The 21,242-nt window shown below is 36.7% G+C and overlaps 1 protein-coding gene across 1 annotated transcript in view; it reads right to left on the bottom strand.

Moving 5' to 3' along the window:
• CNTN5 (contactin 5) overlaps positions 1 to 21,242 on the bottom strand; it is a 269,415-nt gene that overhangs the window by 29,585 nt on the left and 218,588 nt on the right. Inside the window, exons 16-18 of the mRNA XM_085309094.1 lie at positions 15,086 to 15,244; positions 14,535 to 14,684; positions 164 to 234 (exon numbers count right to left, since the gene is read on the bottom strand). Of these exons, the coding sequence (XP_085165220.1) occupies positions 164 to 234; positions 14,535 to 14,684; positions 15,086 to 15,244 (380 nt within the window). The remainder of the gene's footprint in view (positions 1 to 163; positions 235 to 14,534; positions 14,685 to 15,085; positions 15,245 to 21,242) is intronic.

The raw sequence follows: 21,242 nt of genomic DNA, 5'->3' as shown, positions 1-21,242 counted from the left end.
TGGAAATGTGCACATTTCAAAACTTTGAAACACAGTTTTAGAACAGTATTTTGTGTTAATGTCTTGCCAATATTTGCTGTAGGGAAACCCCAGTACAGTACTCCTTACTTTATGCTCAAAGAAGTAAACATGAAACAAGTACTTTAATCAAAAAGTCCCTTACCTCCCATGCTATTACTAATTCATGTCGCCTTCCACTTCTGCCACTTACATTAGCTGGAGGTGTCTTTGGAACTGTGAATAAAAAGGAAAAAAAAAATTCAGAATGTCCAAGTTATTGAAGTTCTCCCCATAGTAATAAGTTGTTGCAGAAGACAAAGTTAAAGCAGAACAGAAATAATAAGAATAGCACTCTGCAGTACAGAATATTTGCTGATGTTTCCTGGTTTCATTACAGAGAATCCCACAATCAAGCTGATAAAGTCAAACAACCCACAAGCTGAGAAGAAAAACAATATTGTAATAAAAGTTACTTAAACAAGATTTCTTCTGCAGATTAGTAAACATTTCAGTGTGGAAGCCATCTGAGAGATGAAACAGRAATTGTATTGCTAACATTTGTATTTTTTCAGGAGACAATTAAAAAAAAMCCACAAATGCGAAGGAATCTGAGGTATTTCAAAGTTCAGGTCAAACTGTACCACGAATGATATTTTTTTACTATTTCAAAGGTCATTAGTGATTTAGAATGTTTTAGTTACTTTAATTTACTCTAGTATGTCTTACCAGGAGTCCAATTTTCAAAAATTTTGAAGTAACCATCCTTAAAAAAACCCTTTCTATTTCGTGCAAAATACTGGAAGCAGAACTATTCATAGTTCTTCAAAAATTGAGACCACTATATTTCCTTAAACTATTTTGTAACAATGCACACACTTATACAGCTGGCATAACACATGTGAGCAACTAATGGAGTTCTTCAAACAATTTACAAATACCATTATCAGTTTTCACTGAGTTATCATATTCTGTAAAACTTTAGGAAAGTTGCACTGGATCTTTTACATAGTACACCTAATAATGAAGCTCCTAAAATGACTAATGWGTCTTGAGTTTATTTACTGTGAGCAGATAATACCTGCACTGYTTATTTGATTAAACATGTCCTAAGATATAAACTTTCTCTTTTCTTCCTTGCAGCAGTACATAGATCATTGGTAGACAGTACTGTGAGGCATTAACTGCTAAGACCTTATTGCRTGCTATTTAGCTTATTTATCAAGTAGCATTGTGCCTTTGAACTATACAAAGAAAAATACATTTAAATAAACATACACAGTCTTCTCTATTTCCCATGTTGATCATTAAGGTCTYGAGTTCAATTAAAGTACAGTTTTTACTAGATAAAGGAAGTTCACCTAAGACTTCAGAATTAATCTACAYAGTGTCTTTTGAACTCTGAACTTTACAGAACAAAAACCCAATTCTGTTTTCTTCTAGTAACTGATGAAATCCCCAAAAGATTAGAAATGGCTTCTGGTTTACACTACTGGGGATGAGAGAAGAGTAAGAAAATGCTTATACATAATTCTCTAACATCAAATTTTTGCCCTTGCATCTGTTTCTTGTGAGATCAACATGGGAAATTTCTAATCTGTGAAACATAGAATCACAGAATGGGTAAGGTTGGAAGGGACCYCTGGAAATCATCTAGTCCAACCTCCCCGCTCAGCAGGGTCACCTAGAGCATGGCAGACAGGGTTGCATCCAGGTGGGCCTTGAAGGACTCCAGAGAAGAAGACTCCTCAACCCCTCTGGGCAACCTGTKCCAGKGCTCCGTCACTCTCACAGGGAAGAAATTCCCCCTCACGCTCAGGCAGAACTTCCTGTGCTTCARTTTCTGCCCATTGCCTCTWGTCCTGTCACACGGGACAACTGAAAAGAGTTTGTCCCCGTCCCCTTGACACYCTCCCTTCAGGTACTTGTACACATTGACAAGATCCCCCCTCCATCTCTCTCCCCTAAAGCTATGTTCATCTGCCTTCTATTTTTTGTCTTTTTTCCTTCTTTCTTTCCGTCACACTTACCCCCTACACCGTGCTAAATGACATCTTTCATAGTTACTTTTTGCTGAAAGGTCTTGATTTACATATGATCAAATCACTGCTTTGTAGTTCCAGTGCAGGGGAGGAGTCAAAGAGAAAATCTCATTAAGAAATAGCTTTAATTAATTTCAGTTACTTACCACTTTTTTAATTAACTGTTTTCTTCTTCCCCAAAACATTGAAATATCCTCCAAATATTTGTACAGTAATTCAAATAAATTCTTTTAATTTCTAATATTTATCATTTGGACACTATATTTTATAGTATTTACACATATTATCAAAGTTTTATTTACAACCATAGGATATATTAACATCCATAAATAAATGAATGGAGGAATTTTGTCCTAATTCTTGTTTTAAAATATATTTTGAATCTAGCAATCTGAGAAGAGCACGAGGTAAGAACTGGATTCACYTAACTCAACTTTAGTCTTTGGGAAATCTGAGGTTGTAGTCCAGATTCCTTCCCCAGTGAACACAGAGTTTAGTGGTGATTCATCCCATCCTAAGATAACTGTCTAAAAATGCAACAACCTTCTTTCTGGAAGCATTTATCTATTCCACTGACTGGAACATGTCCACAAATGAGTCTAAACTAAAATATAATCTTTATATGGTGAAATTTAAATGAGAAGGATTTCCCCTATAGAAGCAGAATTACACAACATTGAACACAGGAACTGCCCTCAGCAGAAAAATATCTAAAATGTGTGAACACTAGGATGAATGTTCTACRGTAAAAACATGTAGATCAATAATTAATTGTTAGTGAATTAACACACAAATCTATCATGTCATTTCTAATGGAGCATATTTAAAGTGCATTTAGCACTCATTTTCTCTTGACTTTCTAAGACATTTTTGGATAAGTTACAAAGATGAACGAACTGTTTAGGTAGATGCAATGTTACAGACAGAGAGTGCTCTATGCTTTCCTTTGAAGCTGTGAACATGATGGATTTATTTAACCAGCAGTGTCCTCTTTCTAGATTTTTTTGTTAACCGACTTACAAACTGAAGCCCTATTTAAATGAATAAAAGTTAAAAGAATAAACCTGTCAAAAGGATGAATCTCCTTTGCACCAAACTAAAATATATATTCACACAGTAAAACTCTCTCAAATGAATAACCATTAAAAGAATAAATGTGTCAAACGAATAAATATCCTCTGCACTGCACCAGACTAGCGTATATGTAGTTGGAAGAGGACATTTTGAAATGAGTTAAGTGAAGAAAACTATTAAAAGAAAACAATTTTCCCRGGCACCAAGGTTGTATATCAGCAGCCCCTTCAGCAACATCATCTTTATATCACAGTTTATAGTTTTATATCTGAATTTACTCCTCATAATCTAGGCTTATTGCCATGCAATTAGTAGTGTCTTCTCAATCTTCAAGTTGTTAATTATTGGCAATGACACACACAGACATACACTTGCACTAAATAGGGAAATATGATGTCCAAACTTGGCTCCAAGACACAAGTCCTTACGACTGGAGGACAAGGCCGTTAGAATCTCTTTTCTTTAATATCTATCAAAGCCAAGAAATTTAATATTGTAWCTTCTGAATAAATACGACACACACTAATGGCAAAGATCTCTTCACTGCCTTAATATGTCTCATTTAACAATAAGATGAAGAAATGCCACCTTCTAGAAAATGAAGTCACTTCTTACTTAACGCTGTTCCTTAGCATCACAACAAAAGTGTACCATATTTAAAGTCAAATGCCAAATGATTAGACGAGTGCATCCAYGTAGAACAAAACGTAATCACAGCAATATAGAGATGAAGGAGTTCTCAACATGAAATCTAGCTCAATCTCTATCATGAAAGCAGATTCAAGAATGCGAAAGCACGTGACAAATCACAAACGAAATGCAGTCGCCTGCCTGTCTAGGTAGCCTGTTCGACCGCTTACAATATTAATTTTCCTAGACCTCTTCTTCTTTTGAAAATTAATCTGATTTCTTCTTTTGATTTCTTTAGCAATTATGAGTAACATTTTGAATTTTATAAACACCATTATTTATAAAATTTTCTAGATGACAAAATGATTACATGGAAAAATGCAAATAGAATAGGGATGCGCAGAACTGCGACATCGCAGATGAACCACTCTCAATATATTTTTTCAAACAATTGTGCACTTTAGATTATTTYAGGTTATTTCATCCGGACCACTTCTTTTATACAGCTATCAGGTGGAGCAGTRTCCAAAGAGTCTTTTTTCAATCTTCTTTCATTTCTTTGTCATTAGCCATGACCACAATGTGGCTTTGCTCTTGTATACTGCCTCCTGGCATACAGCCCGCTTACAGTTTGCCTCGTGCCTCCCTGGTGATTTTAAGCTGTCTGCTCACGACCTGTCTGACCACCAGAGCTGCTTCACAGCTCCTGGCTAAGGCTCACCTTAACGTTTGGTTCTTTGGCTTCAGTTCTCACAGCAAGTAGATTTTCTCGAGAGGGTTTGTGATGAAGCTGATTTCCTCCACAGCAAAAATCATTCTCTMCTATTCAGTTCTACTATATTCATACTTTCTTTTTCTTTCTTTTTTTCCTCTCTCTTCAAACAGCTGAATTTGACAGCCATCTTTCCCTATCCTTGCTTCAAATCCGCCTTGTACCTCTCTCACTTTTTTTTCTTACCATCCCGGATTTCTTCTGAGAAGAAATTAAGAAAATATAATGTGTTCTCTTCCCTTTCTCTCCTGCTTCTTGTCTCCCTTCTTAGATACAGAAATCTTCTGTTTACTCTCCTCCCCCCCCCAAACTCTCCAAGTCTTACCCTTACACTGATTCTTGATTGTTACTTCTTGCTGTCCTTTATCTCTTTTTCTTCAATGCTTCATTTTTTCCTTTAAAAAAAGAACACCTTTGACCCTACCTGCTTCCCTCCCTTTTCTTCAGCCACACTAATTAAAGGTATAATTTGCAAATGCTGTCTGAATCTCATCTCCGTTCTATTTCTAGACTCTCTTCAGTTTTACTTCTGCTCCGGGCACCCCGCAGGTTCTGCCCTCAGCACAGTCTCTAATGACCTATTGATTGCCTAATTGCAGAAACAGTTCCCTATCCTTACTGGTTTTTGACCTCTCATAAGATTCACAGGAAATTAGCTTGGTGATCTCTGCAACTATAGCTCATATCCTTGTGCACTTTACCGGGGTAAAGCACTTCCACATATCTCCACTTCACGCTGCGGTATGGACATCTCCTATGTCCCAYTGTTGAGCTCTACCATGATAGGGGTACCATATATAACAGATGCTGATTTGGTATGCGAAATGTGCTCCTTATTGTCTCTGAGTTAGGCTTTTTCAGGGAAATTAAAAAGGCACAAGTATGTATCCTTGCCAACAAATATAGATAAACCTATGCCTATCCTGATCTAAGAAGCGAGATTGTTTTCCATGTGCTTTATACATTTTTTTTTCGACTTTACTTTATTGGTAAACAACAAAATTTAGCAACTTTTTGTCTTAGCACTTCATAACTCTAGTTACACTCACAATTATTTTCYCATTCTTATATAATCTGCCTATGCTTTATTTTTTCCCCGAAATCATAGAATTATCATCCTACAGGCTTTAAACAAAATCTGTCATTGAAATGAGAACTTCCATTAAAATAAGAGGAACTATAGTTAAGCTGGTCTTGTCACTCTGAAAATTACTCTAAACAGTGTTTCATTTCTAGCATGAATTAATGTTTAAAAAACAAATGCTTCAGAAATCATCATTGCCTGTATCACAATTTTTGACTTTCTCTTTTTTTTTTGCAGCCACTGCTTACAGTTACAGCAAACTATTTATTATTTTTTTCAGTTGTCACTCACATTTCTAAAATTCTACARCTATAATTTATTTATTTTCTCATTGTTTCCTTCCTGCTGCCAATTGTTGTTTTGGAATTACTTGATGCCAGAGAGACTGCTGGGGATCTGCCTCACCCAGCTGAACCCTATTTCAGTACTACAATCTAATAGGAGCCATAAAACACCTGAAGAAATGATTCCAAACGGTTCTTTCAGGCTTTATTCCTCCAATTTATCAACAGGTGATGCAAAGAACTGTCCATTAAAACTTATAACAGACATTTATAGTAAGATAATGAYTTTTTATTATCTCTGGAGTGTACTAAGAGCCTTCTCCAGTCCTGTCCTCRTTTCATCTCTTCACTAATACAACTAGTAAAACACCATTTTTCTCTGGCCCTGCAATCTTTCTCTCCCAGTACCAACTCAGAAGATTGTGGAAAATACAATTTCTAACAATTATTACTAGATAATAATACTCTCCTTTGCATGTCTCCACTTGGTGGTTATTCTTTACCATGATAAAGAAAAATGACTTGTCTTTGATACAGTTCCTTTCATATCCCCGCTCTGATCATTTCCTACTTTGCATGATATCAGTTTTGAGCATTCACTTATTGCAGTTTAAAAARTGTAATTTTTTTGTTTTCTGCCCTGGATCCCTGCATACCTGGGATAAATTTCCTCATAATATCCGCAAATGTCTGTATTTTATCTCTTCTAGGAAAATCCTCCTTCAAATTTTGTGCTGCRATATTCCAGTATAAAATGKGACCGTACTTGATTGAATATCCTTAATTCTGACCAACACTGCCTCAGTGGCTCYTTTATCYGCTGCCTGTTATTGCCTGTTTGTGWGGGCTATTTTCTCCTGTCCTCGTCTTAGATTGTAAGTGCTTTGAGATCAGGTCAGCTCTTCTTTTTCTTTGTTTCTTCAGCCACTGGTAAAATTGCRAGTTCAAAACTAGGTCTCTTCATCATTTCAGTAAAACAGACAACTAAATGGCACTAATAACYATGTCCTGAAAGTTTTGCAAGTGTGGTGACTAGAAGACAGGCATCACAGTAAATTGTGTCTACTGACACACATTGAGGCTTAAATCTCCACTTAAAGGAAACAAACAGGAATCTTGCAATGACTTTGCTATGAGTTTGATTTAAACAGAAATAGCAGGATTCGTTCTCATAGGATTTTCATGGCAGTTCTACTATTTACTGAAAATGAAAGTGAAAATAAACACAATTAACTCTACCTCCCTTGAAACAAGCAGAAGATCTTTAACATTTTCTTGCAGAGCAGCACAAAGAACGTAGCCCTCAGCAGCTGCATGAAGCCCTTGATGGAACGGTTAAAATGTAAATGTGCAGAGTGATGTGATATTGCAAAGCTTGCACATGAAGCCTAACTGAAAGGGCAAATTCTTTAAGAATTTCTGTGTATCTTATCATTACAAAGTTAAATAAACCTAAAAAGCAGTTCTTTTTAGTTAGGACAAAATGTGTGCACAGTGCTGATGTTGCTGAGGGCTTTGTGCATGGGCTGATGCTGACTCAGAGATGCTCTTGGGAGCAGAGATTCCAAAGCACTGAAAAATGCCACTTATACATTTTAAAATTGTATCTGTAGTTTGTAAAGCTTTTAGAAGTGGTGGGTAATATTATAGTTATTGGTCTATAGCATGGTCTACACTATAGACTATGAATATTTGGGGTAGGGATTAACTTTCCCTCCAGCCTCCTGCTGTATTGAATGCTTTCAAAACTCATTCATTGCTTTAGAGTGCTTAAATCAGATTTTAGGTACAGAGGTTTTAAAATCCCTCTCTCTCTACTTAATACAGCTSTTTAATTTTCTATTCTTTTACTGAAAGCAGCAGATTATAAAGACGAGCTCATTAAGAGATTTCAGCTACTTTGTGGCAAAATATTTAAAATGGTTAAATATTTCATTCTGATATTTTAACAAATGAAGCATTTCCATATTTATTTTAAAAAGAAGCATAATTTGAATTTTACTTCRATTTTATTTAAAAATACTGGGACATTAAAACTATGAAGACAAATGAGAACCTTTCCATTTGACAGAGATTTTTAATTTGATCCCAAATTATTATTTACTTTCAGTTTGCTAAAGACAATGAAGAATTTTTTCTTTTTGTTTAAAATTAGTTATTACCCCCTGTTTTTACTTTGATGAACTGAAAAAAAAAAAAATCTCTTATATTGCTCTAGCTGTAGGTACCCAGCATTTACARAAAGAAAGATAAAGTTGTCAGGTTGAACCTGGAAAGACTGAAAGTACTTGAAACACAGTACAGCTACTTCTTCACATTCCAGTCTTGTAAAGAAATAATAATAACAACAACAATAACAATAATGGTAGCATTGAATGAATAATTAATATATTTTTTTCAAAATAGCATGTTTTGGTTAGTAAGAAGAGGAATTACAGTTTCTTAATTTTTGTAGTRACATTTTATGTGTGGAACAGTATTTAGCAGTAAAGATTGCAATTAAGTGTAATATTATTGCAGAAACTTATAGCTAAATATAGTCCTTCTAATTCAGTATTTCAATCTGAACAGAGAGAAGACAGTATGAAGCAAAATCCTTACTAGCATCCAATTTTTCAGATTAGGAAATGGTAACATGAGTTGCTCAAATTTACATAGAGGTTTCTAATAAGAGACTGAGTCCAGATTTGCCAAATCTCAACTCTGAGTTTTAATCACAAGGTTTTGCTTATTGYGCTTGAATTCTAAACTCATGAAGATATCTTCCACATTGATTTTTTTTTGTATATACTCTGAAAAATCTCAACAAATAAAGCAAAAGAAAAGTAAATGTTGCTGGTGCTACATTTTTTGGGAAAGGCAATTATTAAACATGGCTTTAGTCATTAAGRAAATGTTTACTCGATATACCATTACAGTTATTATTTGTTTCTTTTACACTCTTTATATCTTGTAAGATATAGATGTAGTTTTAAAAATGCCTCTTTTTAACTATGCAAAAGATATAGGGAGAAAAAAGGGTTTGTCATCAGCCTGACAGAACTTCCTAAYGTGAAGGACCAAAGCAAGAACACATTCAGAAGCTTTTTCTTCTCCGTTGTTTTCCTTCATACATATTCTGCAGTACACATCTGGGAAACAGGCAAATGGTAAATAAAAACTCTTTTATCATGTGAAAGGCCAGCCCTCAAGCTCTCACCCTCCCAGGAAAACTTTTCATATCTCATCTGCTTGGGAATAAGATGTAAAATGAGCCAGCTTCTCGGAAGCAGACTATGCACTGTATTCAACTGATTGGAAAACAGAGAGTAAAAAATGCCCAAGCTGGTCTGAAGTCTATATGTTTCTTGTTTCATTTTCTTCTGTRTTTTTAATATTTGTAATTGAGTAGGAGATATGATTAAATTCTACTTTGTTAATAAGGTCATGCATGGCCGCAAGATTCAGTCTGAATATTCTCCGAATTACCACACATTGGACTGAAATCTTTGGTGCTGCAGAATATAAGCCAGAAGAACAAGAAAAAACAATTCCTCAGTTTTCCTGATTTTTTCAGTAKCATACATACTTAGATTCTTTGTCAGTACAGTTTGGACCTGTGAGTTTGGGCAATATTATGTATTAGTAGTCTATTGATTTTAAATATACCCATACAGTCAATGATTACTGTYTACTTTTTCACTTTTGTTCCCTGTGGAGACACCCTTTCCTCAAAGGCTTTAGTTGAATTATTCCCCTAAATGTCATAGATGTAACAATCTATTTACTTTTTTCTACAATAAAATTAGCTATGATCATGGGAAAACCTGAAACCCCTTTTATCCAGGTCACATACACACACAAAAGAAACTAAAATGAAAACAGTCCAAAGGCAGATAACCTTCTTTCTTCTTCTTCTTCATCTTTTTTTTTTAATTTAATTTTATTTATTTATTTATTTATTTTTGCTAGGACATATGTGTTTCTTATTATAACAAGAGGAATTTCTGGTTGAGAGTAAAAGAGATTTATTTTTTAATTCTACATACATTGTGCTACCAATAAATTGCATTAAACTGTTACCTCACAGAATTGAGTTTGCATGCATGATTACCAGGTTAAACTTAGATTCTACTCAATTTCTTTTCTCCCCATGTTTTCCCATGAATAGATAATGTAATTGATGCTTTGCCCTCAGGCCTCAAATGCCCGACTGCCTTAGTGGAATGCCAGGCATGTTTATATTCACGTTATTGGCTCTTTTCACCTTGTGGACCTGTAAAATATGTATCAAGGCTAGAACTAACAGAAATACAGCAGSTGGCTATAAGTTAGATGTGCCAGAAAATTGCAGTATTATCCATTCCAGTGAAAGTAKCTATGAAAAGCAATCATGTTAACTAAATATGAACTAAGTAATAAGATTAGGGTTTAATTAGAAAATTAAAGCAAATGGAAACCTGTTTATTATTCCGTTGATTTCCTTACAGCATCTCACGTATTGCTTCCACAGGTATTTTTAAATAATGGACTAATATAAAATGTTGTTACTATCTTGGGGAAGCAGTGATAAAATAAGTGAGGTGTGGGGAGAGAAAAAGCCTTCAGTCTCAAGTCAAATTAGCTTATGCCATTAAATTACAGATGCCAATTTCCATTTAAGTATAAAATAATGGAAGCAGAATCATACATTTACTGCCCCTGTGGATTGTTTTTATGGCTATCCTTCAGCCTTGTGGATCACAGCTCTCGACTGAGCAGGAGAGTCACGTTCTCCRCTGGGAGATGGATATTTCTGCAGTTTTTGCCCATGCAGGGCAGGTTTTACTCGAGGAGCATGTCTAATATCACTGCAGATAGCCAGGTTACTCTGCTACTTCCCACGTAGAGAGGGTGACATTTCTAATAAACAGTGTCCTTTCACATACACTTCCCTGAAGAGTTGGGACCTATAGCATTAAAACTGGAGCCCGTGTTTCCAGCTGTTTCCCCCTGTAGTGCTCAGATAAAAGATTAGGAGGAGAGAGATTTTGAAAGAGAATAGATCACTGGGTAATAGGCTAGGATAGATATTAATGTGCTAATTTGGAAAAGCGTACAGCAAAACCAAAGAAAACTACTACTAGCTTTTCTGTTGTTTTAGTTTTGTTAACTGAAGACTGTCCTGAACGTGACAGTTCACAAGATCACTAAATAYGTAATCTCAAAGCGTGGAGCTGAACAGACAAGATTTAAGTGCCTTGGCTTTCAAGAACATCTGGAGATCAGGAAAAGATGGCTGCCAGAATGAACCAGATCTYGAAGCCTCCAATATTTTGAGAGCACTGTAACATGTTATTTTCTGATTTTATAAGCAATACGCTATTTTTCTGAACATTTAYTTATTTATTTATTTGGATGACTTTTTGAACCTGATAGACTTATCAGGTTATTGCTCCTACTTTACAACCATTTGCATTGCAAGGGGGTTCCAGAAAATTTGGAAGTTAAATCTTACTGTAAAACCTGTCTTCTCACTCTCTCTGTAGACTAAAAAGGTGTGAGAGCCTCTACCAGTCTATCTCTTTTACTAAAAAGGACAACAGCAAACACAAAACAAGTAGAAATGAAAGGGTGTCTTGAAAGAAAAGCCTTTCGAAATTGAAGTAATGACATCTAACTTTTGCTTTACTATGTTGTGTTAAATGGCACATCAGATAAATTCAGCTTYAACTTCTCTGAAGACTGTTCAGTTGTTTTAGTGGCACCTGTTTGGAATTCAGTGTCTTACTACAAAATGCTCCTGACTAACACAGCAGTTGGGTAGCTGTAACTCTGGTTAAAAAAAAAAAAAAAAAAAAAAAAAAAGCAGAAGGTGTAAGGAAAAAACACTTTGTATGGCCTTTTCCTATTTTAATTTATATGTTTTCAAGTTTTCAATGAAGAAGACCTGCACTGTAATTAGCTACAATATTTTTTGTCAGAAGGAGTCCCATACTGGTGTGTACTTGTTACAGATGGTTACTACTTGAGTTAAAGACTCTGTTCCTCCAGATGGCAGCAATAATAGATTATTACCCGCAAGCAAATACCAATCACTGAGTGAAAAATGCACCACACTCYGCATGCTTTGTCTGTCCTCCAATTTTTTTTTGAGTGCTCATTAGTATGATTTATTAAATATTTTTTCAGAGTTAAAATTGCAATGATTGTCCAAAGGAATAGTGAAGATGTATGAAGATGACTTTTACTGGAGTTATAGGAATATGTCAATATAACTTTTGTTTGGTAAACACTGGGAAAGAAAAAGAAGGAAAATACAAAGAAAAGACAGCTAGATAAAAGTCTGACATTTTCAAACTTCAGTTGGTAAGAAAAACATTCTATTCACTGCTTAAATATATTAAAACTCTGCACCATCCTTTCAAAAACAGAGCACATATTCATAAATCTCAAAGAACAAAAGCCCAGCGATGCAACCTATTGCACAAGATAAACTTTTCCCAGAATGTTTGTGTCTCTGATTTGTATCACCTGAATAAACAGAGACAYAGTTAGAACATTTGAGTTCAGCAGTATTTTCAGAGCTAGTGCTACATATGAAACTAAAGTATGTAAAGTGTCATGGTTGTGGAATAAGCTTTTTTGAAAATTATCTCACATGAAAGTAGCCCATGCAATTTTTATTTTTATTTCATTTTCATTTTCTTCCCTTTAAAATGTAATGGAGCAAAGTATGTAACATCTGAAGCTTCTTGTATAAAGTCACTGAGTTTCACACTGTGGGGAGCTTGTAGAAGATGAAGGAGAGAGTTGGAAATAATGCATCTTTCAACATGCATGAATGGGAATCAAAAGGCTTTGAATGCAGTTCCATGATTGCACAGTGAAATGTAATATATGCCAACAACTATACAGTTATTTAAAATAGAAAAAAATAAATAGATCTTATTACAATCGAAGATAGATCTTTTAGGCTGCATATTGGCATTCTGCATCCAATTTTGGGCCCTCCTGAAGAGCAAAGACGTTGAGGGAGTTCAGGGCAGGGCTAATGGGTATTCGAGGCTGAATTACGTGGCCTGTGAGGAGAGGCTAGGGGAGCTGGGCTTCTCCAGCCTGGAGCAGAGACARCTTTGAAGGCACCTGACAGCAGCCCCAGAGTCCATGGGAACATTGTTGAGGAGATGGAGCCATGATCTTCATGATAGTGTGTGGCGGGAGAACAAGAGACAGTGATCATACTGAAAAGAGCAGTGTTCAGACTGGATATAATAATAATAAAACAAAACCTACAAGGAGAATAATTAATTGCTGGAACAGGTTGCCCAGGGAGGTTGTGCAGTCTCTRTCCCTGGAGATTTTCAAGACTACACTGGATAAAACTCTGAGCAACCTGGTCTGAACTCAGTGTTGGCCCAGCATTGAGCAGGAGGTTGGACTAGAGACCTCCTCAGATTCCTTTCAACCTTAATTATTCAGTTAATTCTGTGGTTCTATGATGATATCTAAGAACTATCAGTCCATATATTCTGTTGTGAATGTTTATGAGTGTTATGTACTCAGATATACGAAGTATAGAACTGATTCACAAGATTAGCATATTTTAAAAGATAAGAACTTTTAATTCAGAATGGGAGGGATAGGTGCATTTTGGCATTACCACTTGAATTCTTATAATCTCCTTTAATGAGAAGARAGAAAACAGAATCCAACATAACTAATGTACTTACAATTATAATATCAGTTATACTTCCAGTTAAAGTGGAATCTTTGAATTTAGAACTCAACTATTCTGTATGATTAATAGGCTACTTAAAATTTGTTCAGCTGAGGAAAAATCAAAACAAGATTAAACTTTGTTAGACTTCCTAGGTAACAAAGAGGAATATATSTAGCAATGGAAAAAGCTTCAAAGTATTCTAGAAAGGAGGCTTTCATCAAACCTTACTCCTATCTCTTGCTGTCATTTAAACCTGTATGCCTGCCTTTAGCTGCCCAGGAACTTTTCTCAAGCTCCCTTCCCTTCAAATGCCACTTGTTCTTTAGCTCTCTTCATTCCACCCAAATCACTCTCAGTGATTCCAGACTTTTAAACACCATTGGCATTTCCAGGAGATTCAAATATGGTATATATTACTTTTTTCCTGYGTTTCTGCAGTGTTGTTGCAATCAAAAATATTTCTTAAAAAAAAAACAAGAAGATTTCTTCAGGTGCAYAAACAATTCATGGTGGTATATGCATGGTGAAGAAATACTTAGAGTAGATGRCCTTTTAAATGAAGCAGCTTCCACGGTTTCCTTGGCGTGCTGACAAGTCTTTCTGTGGACCTTCAAGAAGAGAAGTTATGAAGGATGTGGTGGGTGGGGGGGAGGCTGCTTGGGACAGAGAAGCAGCATGGAATTTAGAGGAGTGTAAGCCTAGCAGAGGGTAGGCAGAAAGGCTTACATGTAAGAAGAGTAAGACAGCACGGATGTAGTAAGACACTAGGGGCTGTGGTTATTTAAGTTTTTGTAAATTGAACAATATTCCTGTAATCAAAACAAGCTACCTCCCTCCTCCCCATTCCTGTGAATATCACCCTCGAACAGTGAAGACCAAACACAGAGATGTTTGACAGGGAGAAGAAAATGTTATTGTTTTTATACTGAAATGGTTTTGATAGTCCTAGAAAATTAGCTTGTTTTCTTACCTGCTTCRTTGGTTCTAATCACTCGGGATGGTGCACTTGGGTCACCGGTCCCAATTTTGTTAGTCGCAACAACTCTAAACTCGTACTCCACCCAAGGGTTCAGTTCGACAGCCATCGCRGATTCCATATCACCACTTATGACATCTGGAACTGCAGGCAGTAAAACATATGTGGAGATCATTCACAAATCTGAAGCTCACATGCAGTGTCTCAGTGGCAAGTAGGYGTAAAGACCATTACAAATGACAGAGGTCAAGAATCTAGTATGTCAGAAGTCACTACTAAATTTTTGGCAATCTGGTACTCCTGAAAAGACATGGATTAAAGGATACAGGGGTCTATCCATAGAAGCATTATGGCAGATGTCTTTGCATTGATCTTACAGAGCTGTTGCTAAGTGATATGAGAAAGAAATGAAAAAAAACCCAGTGCTTTTCATTTGTCATTGTTATCTCAATAGCATCTGTTTTTACAGTTGCCAGCGGTTATTATTGTCAYGAGCCAGGAATTTTGAACTCAGCCTACTCATGGTAGTTGCAAGTTTTTCTCACCTGTTTTTACAGTCTGCCAGCCAAGTGAAAATGGACTGCGTGCTTGTAGGTTGTAGAGGGAGATAGGGCTATGATTGTCTGCCCCAGGACTCCARGAGAGGGTTGCTGTGGTGTCTGTAATTTCTTCCACTATCACAACCCCTGGGGGACCTGGAGGACCTAGAAGTAAAGTAGAACAGTCAAAAAGAGCACACCATCATCAGAATTTATCAKCAGTAATACAGGATACATGTATTCTGTAGGGACCCAAAGGAGTTAAATATCCATGAAACACAAAGTTTGAAATGCTTACTAGTACATCACTGAGATAGCTCATTTCCATAATTTCTAGTGGTAAATTGTGATTGTTTCTATTTTTTAATGTAGTCTAGGGGAGAAGCAATTAACCTGTCAGAGCGATAGTATAAAAATTAGAAATAGAAACATTTAAAAAATCCTCAGTTACTATAATTGTTCTGAACCTAAAATTAAAGAATAAAATGTGCAGCTTTAARACACATCGAAGGCTAGACTGACCCACTACCATCACATCTTCTGTGTGCAGCTTGTTGGTAGGAGAGAAGAATAATGACCAAAATGAAGCAAAGATGTATGCATTTCTTGAAAAGGAATAATTCTAATAATAGTCAAATCAAGAACTCAGTGTACATCTTTTCTCTCAGATTAGCTTCTTCAGGGATACAGTCTTGGTTATTTTGGATTACCTTTTTACTGGAAGTCCATTACCTGTTAGTTTGAAAGCTATTTAAAAAAAAGTTTTGAAAGTTGATTTTTATTGTTCTTCCATTAAAARCAAGTAAACAAACCCAATAACTTTTCGTGTGAAAATAGAGGTATTATTTATTCTACTTARCTGTATCAAAAGAGAATATAGGAATCAGCATTTTAATAAACAACATGATTGATTCAGTAAGTCAGGTGTATGGTGATTAGGAAGCATGACTTTGCAATGAAAACTATAGATATAACTCCTTTCTTTCTCTGCTGTAATTCTTATGGATATTAATATTGTTAGTGTTTGAGATGATTGTCAAATTGCAATGGTCAAACTAGATTGGAGCTAAAGTTTTCCTGGTTCAGGATCCTCTTCAACTGGTATTGGAACCAGATGTTCAGGGGAAGAGGTACATCTCTATCACAAGTAAAYGTAGAGTAAAAATCTTATTATTGTTACTTATACTTAAAAGCTGACTTAAATTCTGAAGGACAGGACTTAACACTTCYGTGAAATATTGATAATTAGTTATATAGTTGACTATGACAAATCTGGATATTCTTGGTATCTAAACTTCTAATTCTTTTCCAGCYTCCTGCTGTTGAAAGTTGAAATTTTGCTTCTGCACATGCAGATGGAAGCCTGTGAAACCTCAATTAAAAATGCACCACTGGCTATTTTCTCTAAAAGCAGAACTGCAGGAAAGGTGACAATCCAGACAACATTTTTAATAGAAAGCAATTGTTGCTACATTTTTKGGGGAGTATTGTGCAGTTTGCATATATTAGACTTTCCCCCAGCATGCTTCATGGAGCAGCGCCTTTGGCTACCTACCTTCCTTTTCACCCTAACTGTGAGTTGCATGAGTTGGGTTGCCCCACTTGCTGAACTGTTGGACCTCGCCACTTGTGGACCAGGGAGGTGAATGRTCAGATCTGGAGCCTCCACGTGAAGTGGAGCCAAGATTTCTGTATTATTAAGCTTAATATTTTTTAAAGCATTGTTTCATATAACTAAATCTGTTGTTCCATAGAATCCTTAGTCTGTGAGTTGAAACAAATCTGTGTGAGTATCAAAGGATAAAAAAAWCCCTAGTAACTGAAATATTTTTTAGCTGTTCAGCGCCTTTGTGGTGTTTGCAACTACAGACAATTTTATATTTCCCATGATATTTCTTCAACAAAATTATGTTTACATGAACTATGGCAACAATATGTTTGGCTTTTTGTAATATTTCAGTTCTATAGCTTCTTAATGAAAGAAACATTGTGTCTTCACATAAGAATGTACATTAAGGTATTCACTTTCTTCTGCTTGCTTTGTAAAATCTGTGATCAACAAGTTGGCATTAAATGCTGGAAAGATAAGGTATTTAGAAATAAAAATCACAATGATAACAAGAAGACTGATGAATGTCTTGTTTTATAGAAATTTTGAAAAGTTTAATCTTATGGATGTATGAAGGAAGAACATTGTCTCCACAGTACACACAAACCATCCCTGCTGGAGTCCGGTGCATTGGGTAGGGTCATGGGAAGAATGAAGATTTTTACTGCAGAGGAAGCTGGGTAGCCTATGAAGACCAGGTGCTACCAAAGCGGGGATTATCTCTTCTTCCCTTGCTCTGTGTGCTTAGCAGGTTTGACTTTGCTCCTTATAAATGTCTTTCATCTTTAGTTGTAAACAGTACTGAAATAAGATGGTGCCATTCCCTTGGACACCTTGTGGCTCTTGGCCTTCTGGAGTTCCACTTGCATTTGTAGTTGGGTGGTCTTGTCTTCCCTAGAGAAAATACGTCAGAAGAATGACCTCAAGGATCCGTGTCCCCTGCACTCCTCTCTTCCTCTTGTGTATTTGCTGTTCTGTKGTGGGATGGGTCAGGCTCTCATCTCAGAATAATAAGTCCAGGGGCTAATTTAATAAAACAGAAGAATCTTTGATCCCCATCATCTATTGTTTCAGGCTATCTGCAGATATAGGAAAATTCTTCTGAAATTTTTATTTGTAGCCATGAGGGAAAGTTTAAAGGAAAGCTGGAATCCTGTTATAATCATATGTTTTCACTGACTTAGAGCCATAGGCTCAGTATTATATCATGGTCCCAAGCGTAAACAACATTAAAGGAAAATATTTTAGTACTTTTCCTCTTTGACAATATTTCTCTCATGCACACAGAATACTGTTAGTTTCTAGCCACTGTATTATTGGAGCAAGAGCAATCTTATGCTTATACAAAAATATGTAAAAATATAGTTTTGCAGATGTCTCTTCTTAAATTCTCAATATATTTTGTTGTCAGAGTTCTCTTGTTTTTTAAACCTTTTAAATTCATTCCTAGACATGACAATGTGCTGTTATACTTTCTGAGATGTGTGCTCATACACAGGCTGCAGGAGGACTACTAAAAAGCATTTCTATTTCCAACAGCAGGCATTCCTGAAAATGGATTAATAAAGGACAAAAGCCTCAGTGATGACAAATGTATAACAGTTAGCCAGGACCTGAGTGCTATGCAGATGTCACTCATTTTTGTAGAAATCTCATTAAATTTTATGCTTGGTTGTAATCATTCATAGTGTCAGCCGGATGGCTAATGCAGAGAGTCTTTTCTCCCGAGGGCTATGTTATCGTTCAGGATGTCTAAAACAATTTTTTATTTGAGAATAGCCAATTGAGAAAAAAATGCACAGTCTGCTCAAATGCTCCTCTGGAAACTACACAGAAAATGACTGGTCATAAACGCACTATAGTGCAGTCGACCTTCATAGAGAAGACATTTGGGGCTACAATAGGCTCTTATGCAGCTCTAAGAACATTGGAAACCCAGCATAAAGAATATTAGTCAGCTATCTTTGTTCAGAGCAATTCCACAGATTGATACTTCATTTCAGGACATGCATGACTGCATTTTGGCAAACTTGTTTTATGTGTCTTTTTATTGTTGGAATGATCATCTTGAGAGGTCCTTTAGATTACTTGCTATGATACAATGTTAATGTGAGAGCTCTTGAAAGACTATTACCAATAATAGCCTTAGTCATTCAGTGAGGCTGTGCCCTCTCCTGTGAATCCCAAAATGTGCATTGATTTACTCCACTACAGTCTGACCAGGATAATTCTTACTTTTACCAAACCACTACAAGTACAATATGTAGCACTTTATGAACACAGAATTCTTGACCTGAAGATCTTGCTTTCTTAGTGACAAGGCGCATTGGCTTAGCGAAAGCAAAGCATGGGGAAGAGGGTGAAAGACTTTCTAAGAGAATTATGGTGCACTTTCAGAAAGGATCAGAAATAAGAGGGTGCTAGACAGAAAAGAGAAGGGACAAAAGAAAATTTGCCAGGCCAATATGAGCAAAAGATGTCAGTCTGAAAGGAGATGAAAGGTAAGGAAAAGGAGGAAAAGACAAGGAGATAGCAACTACAGAATAATGGTAAAGGTACTACAGAAGACAAGAGCTTGACTCTTTCTTGTAGTATAAAGCCCTTTTGCTCTGCCCAGTTGTGACAGATGAAAAAGTGTTTGTACATAGCAAGGAACAAGGACAGTGAGGAAGTGTGATGCATGGCGAATGCACTGGGCACCACAGCTTTAGCTGATACATCCTCTGACCTGTTTCCTACTGTATGRTGTACCCAGGTGGTAAGATAGGTGTGAAAGCGCCCTGGCAGGTGAGGAATGGAGAGAGGTTACATCTCAACCAACAACAGGACAGACAGGAAGGTTAGACACCAGTTTAGAAGGTAAGAAACAGAGGACACTGATGATCCACCTGGATAGTCTTGATGTGACTCATTCCAGGGACAAAGGTCAGTAAAAATCCCTAGTGTCCTGAATGAATAGATGTTAAGTTGTATATACATCATTCTGTGCTCCTGTGATAATTTTCMTGCCTTGTCCAAAGAAAAAATAGGAGACTTGAGCAAGATGTCCTTGAGAGGGGTTGAGCTTTGTGAGCCCAGATGCCAGCCTGCAGCTCAGATGCTCTGTGCTGGATCAYTGTGTTGTGACAGTTGTGACTTAACACAAATGTATAAACACTGCAGGGAACAGGAACTGCCATCGCACCTTAGGAGAAAAAGCACTAATAGTCTRTGAATCACAATATGAATGACATGACTAGCTGTCACCCTGGTAAAGGTGTCCCAATTTGGGTAAGAAAATGAGTATTTAGCATGCTCCTTTCATAGGAATTTCCCGTTGACTATCTTTAGCACTGCAGTGCTTTTCTGACTACCTCCCCAAATGTGATCCGTGCTGCCTCCGTCATCCTCTGTAATGCCAGCTCAGGCATCACTGCCCCCAGAACAGGATGGGGCTCTTTGAGGCACTGAGTTCATGAACATCAGCACATCTGCTCTGTGCTTTTGTGCTTGTTCTAAGCCCTTTCTGACTGAAGTTTTAAGTAGCTTCACTTTTGTAAAGAAGCGGCTTAGAGAGAACAAAGGATCTTTTTAAAACTCATGAATCTCCTTCCCTTTTATAGCATTTGAGATATTAGAACAGAAGTTTTGTTACAAGATCAGACTACTGGAAGAATTTTAGTCTAGAGTCTCTGGGTTAGTGAACTCATGTTCCAAATATGCTAATATACTATACTCCAGTCTTGTACTAAAAAAGAGCCAAAGCACAGATCTGAACCCTGGCATTGATCATCTGGGCTTTCACATCGTTAATCAATCCCTGTCATAGACAGAACCACAGGAAGTTCTGYCTGAACATGAGGGGGAATTTCTTCACTGTGAGAGTGACAGAGCACTGGMMCAGGTTGYCCAGAGAGGTTGTGGAGTCTCCTTCTCTGGAGATCTTCAAGGSCCRCCTGGATGCAACCCTGTCTACCATGCTCTAGGTGACCCTGCTGAGCGGGGAGGTTGGACTAGATGATCTCCAGAGGTCCCTTCCAACCTTACTGATTCTATGACTCTGTGATTCCATGATTTAGCCCTGTGCTAATTATCCCATTTGCACCCAATGCAGAGGCCCAATTAATGGATTAACATGAGCTTGTCCTGCTTTGAGATGGGTTGAGGACAGGGAATTTAGCTGTTYAGATGGGAACTCTGCTGTATCTAGTAACCTCTGAGAATTGTTTATTATTTTGGATGTTATCCTCCAAGTCCAATTAATGGGGTCTATACTTACAGTGCCTTCAAGGCCTTTGCTACAGCTCAAATGTAATTTCAAGGACCAACAGAAATCTGTTGACCTTGTTTACGTTCCATTTAATAATGTGGTGGCTGATGGCCTTTAAACCCAAGTGCTTGTCTTTAAGTTTTATTGGCAATATCACAACTGAAAGGAGGAGTGTGGTCAACTTAACCGGTAGTTCCTGCGTTATATTTGCTCCAGGTCAGTGGAGTTCAGAGGAAACATTACTTCTCCAAAAATATATCATGAGAGTGGATTTCTTGCTTAGATTTGTAGTTTTGCCAGTCTAC

This window comes from Rhea americana, unplaced genomic scaffold (genome assembly GCF_003343005.1).
Source record: "Rhea americana isolate MKP2758 unplaced genomic scaffold, rheAme1 scaffold_29, whole genome shotgun sequence".
Classification (NCBI taxonomy): domain Eukaryota; kingdom Metazoa; phylum Chordata; class Aves; order Rheiformes; family Rheidae; genus Rhea; species Rhea americana.
Note: the sequence above shows the minus strand (reverse complement) of the source record. Positions and strands in the feature narration are given on the sequence as shown.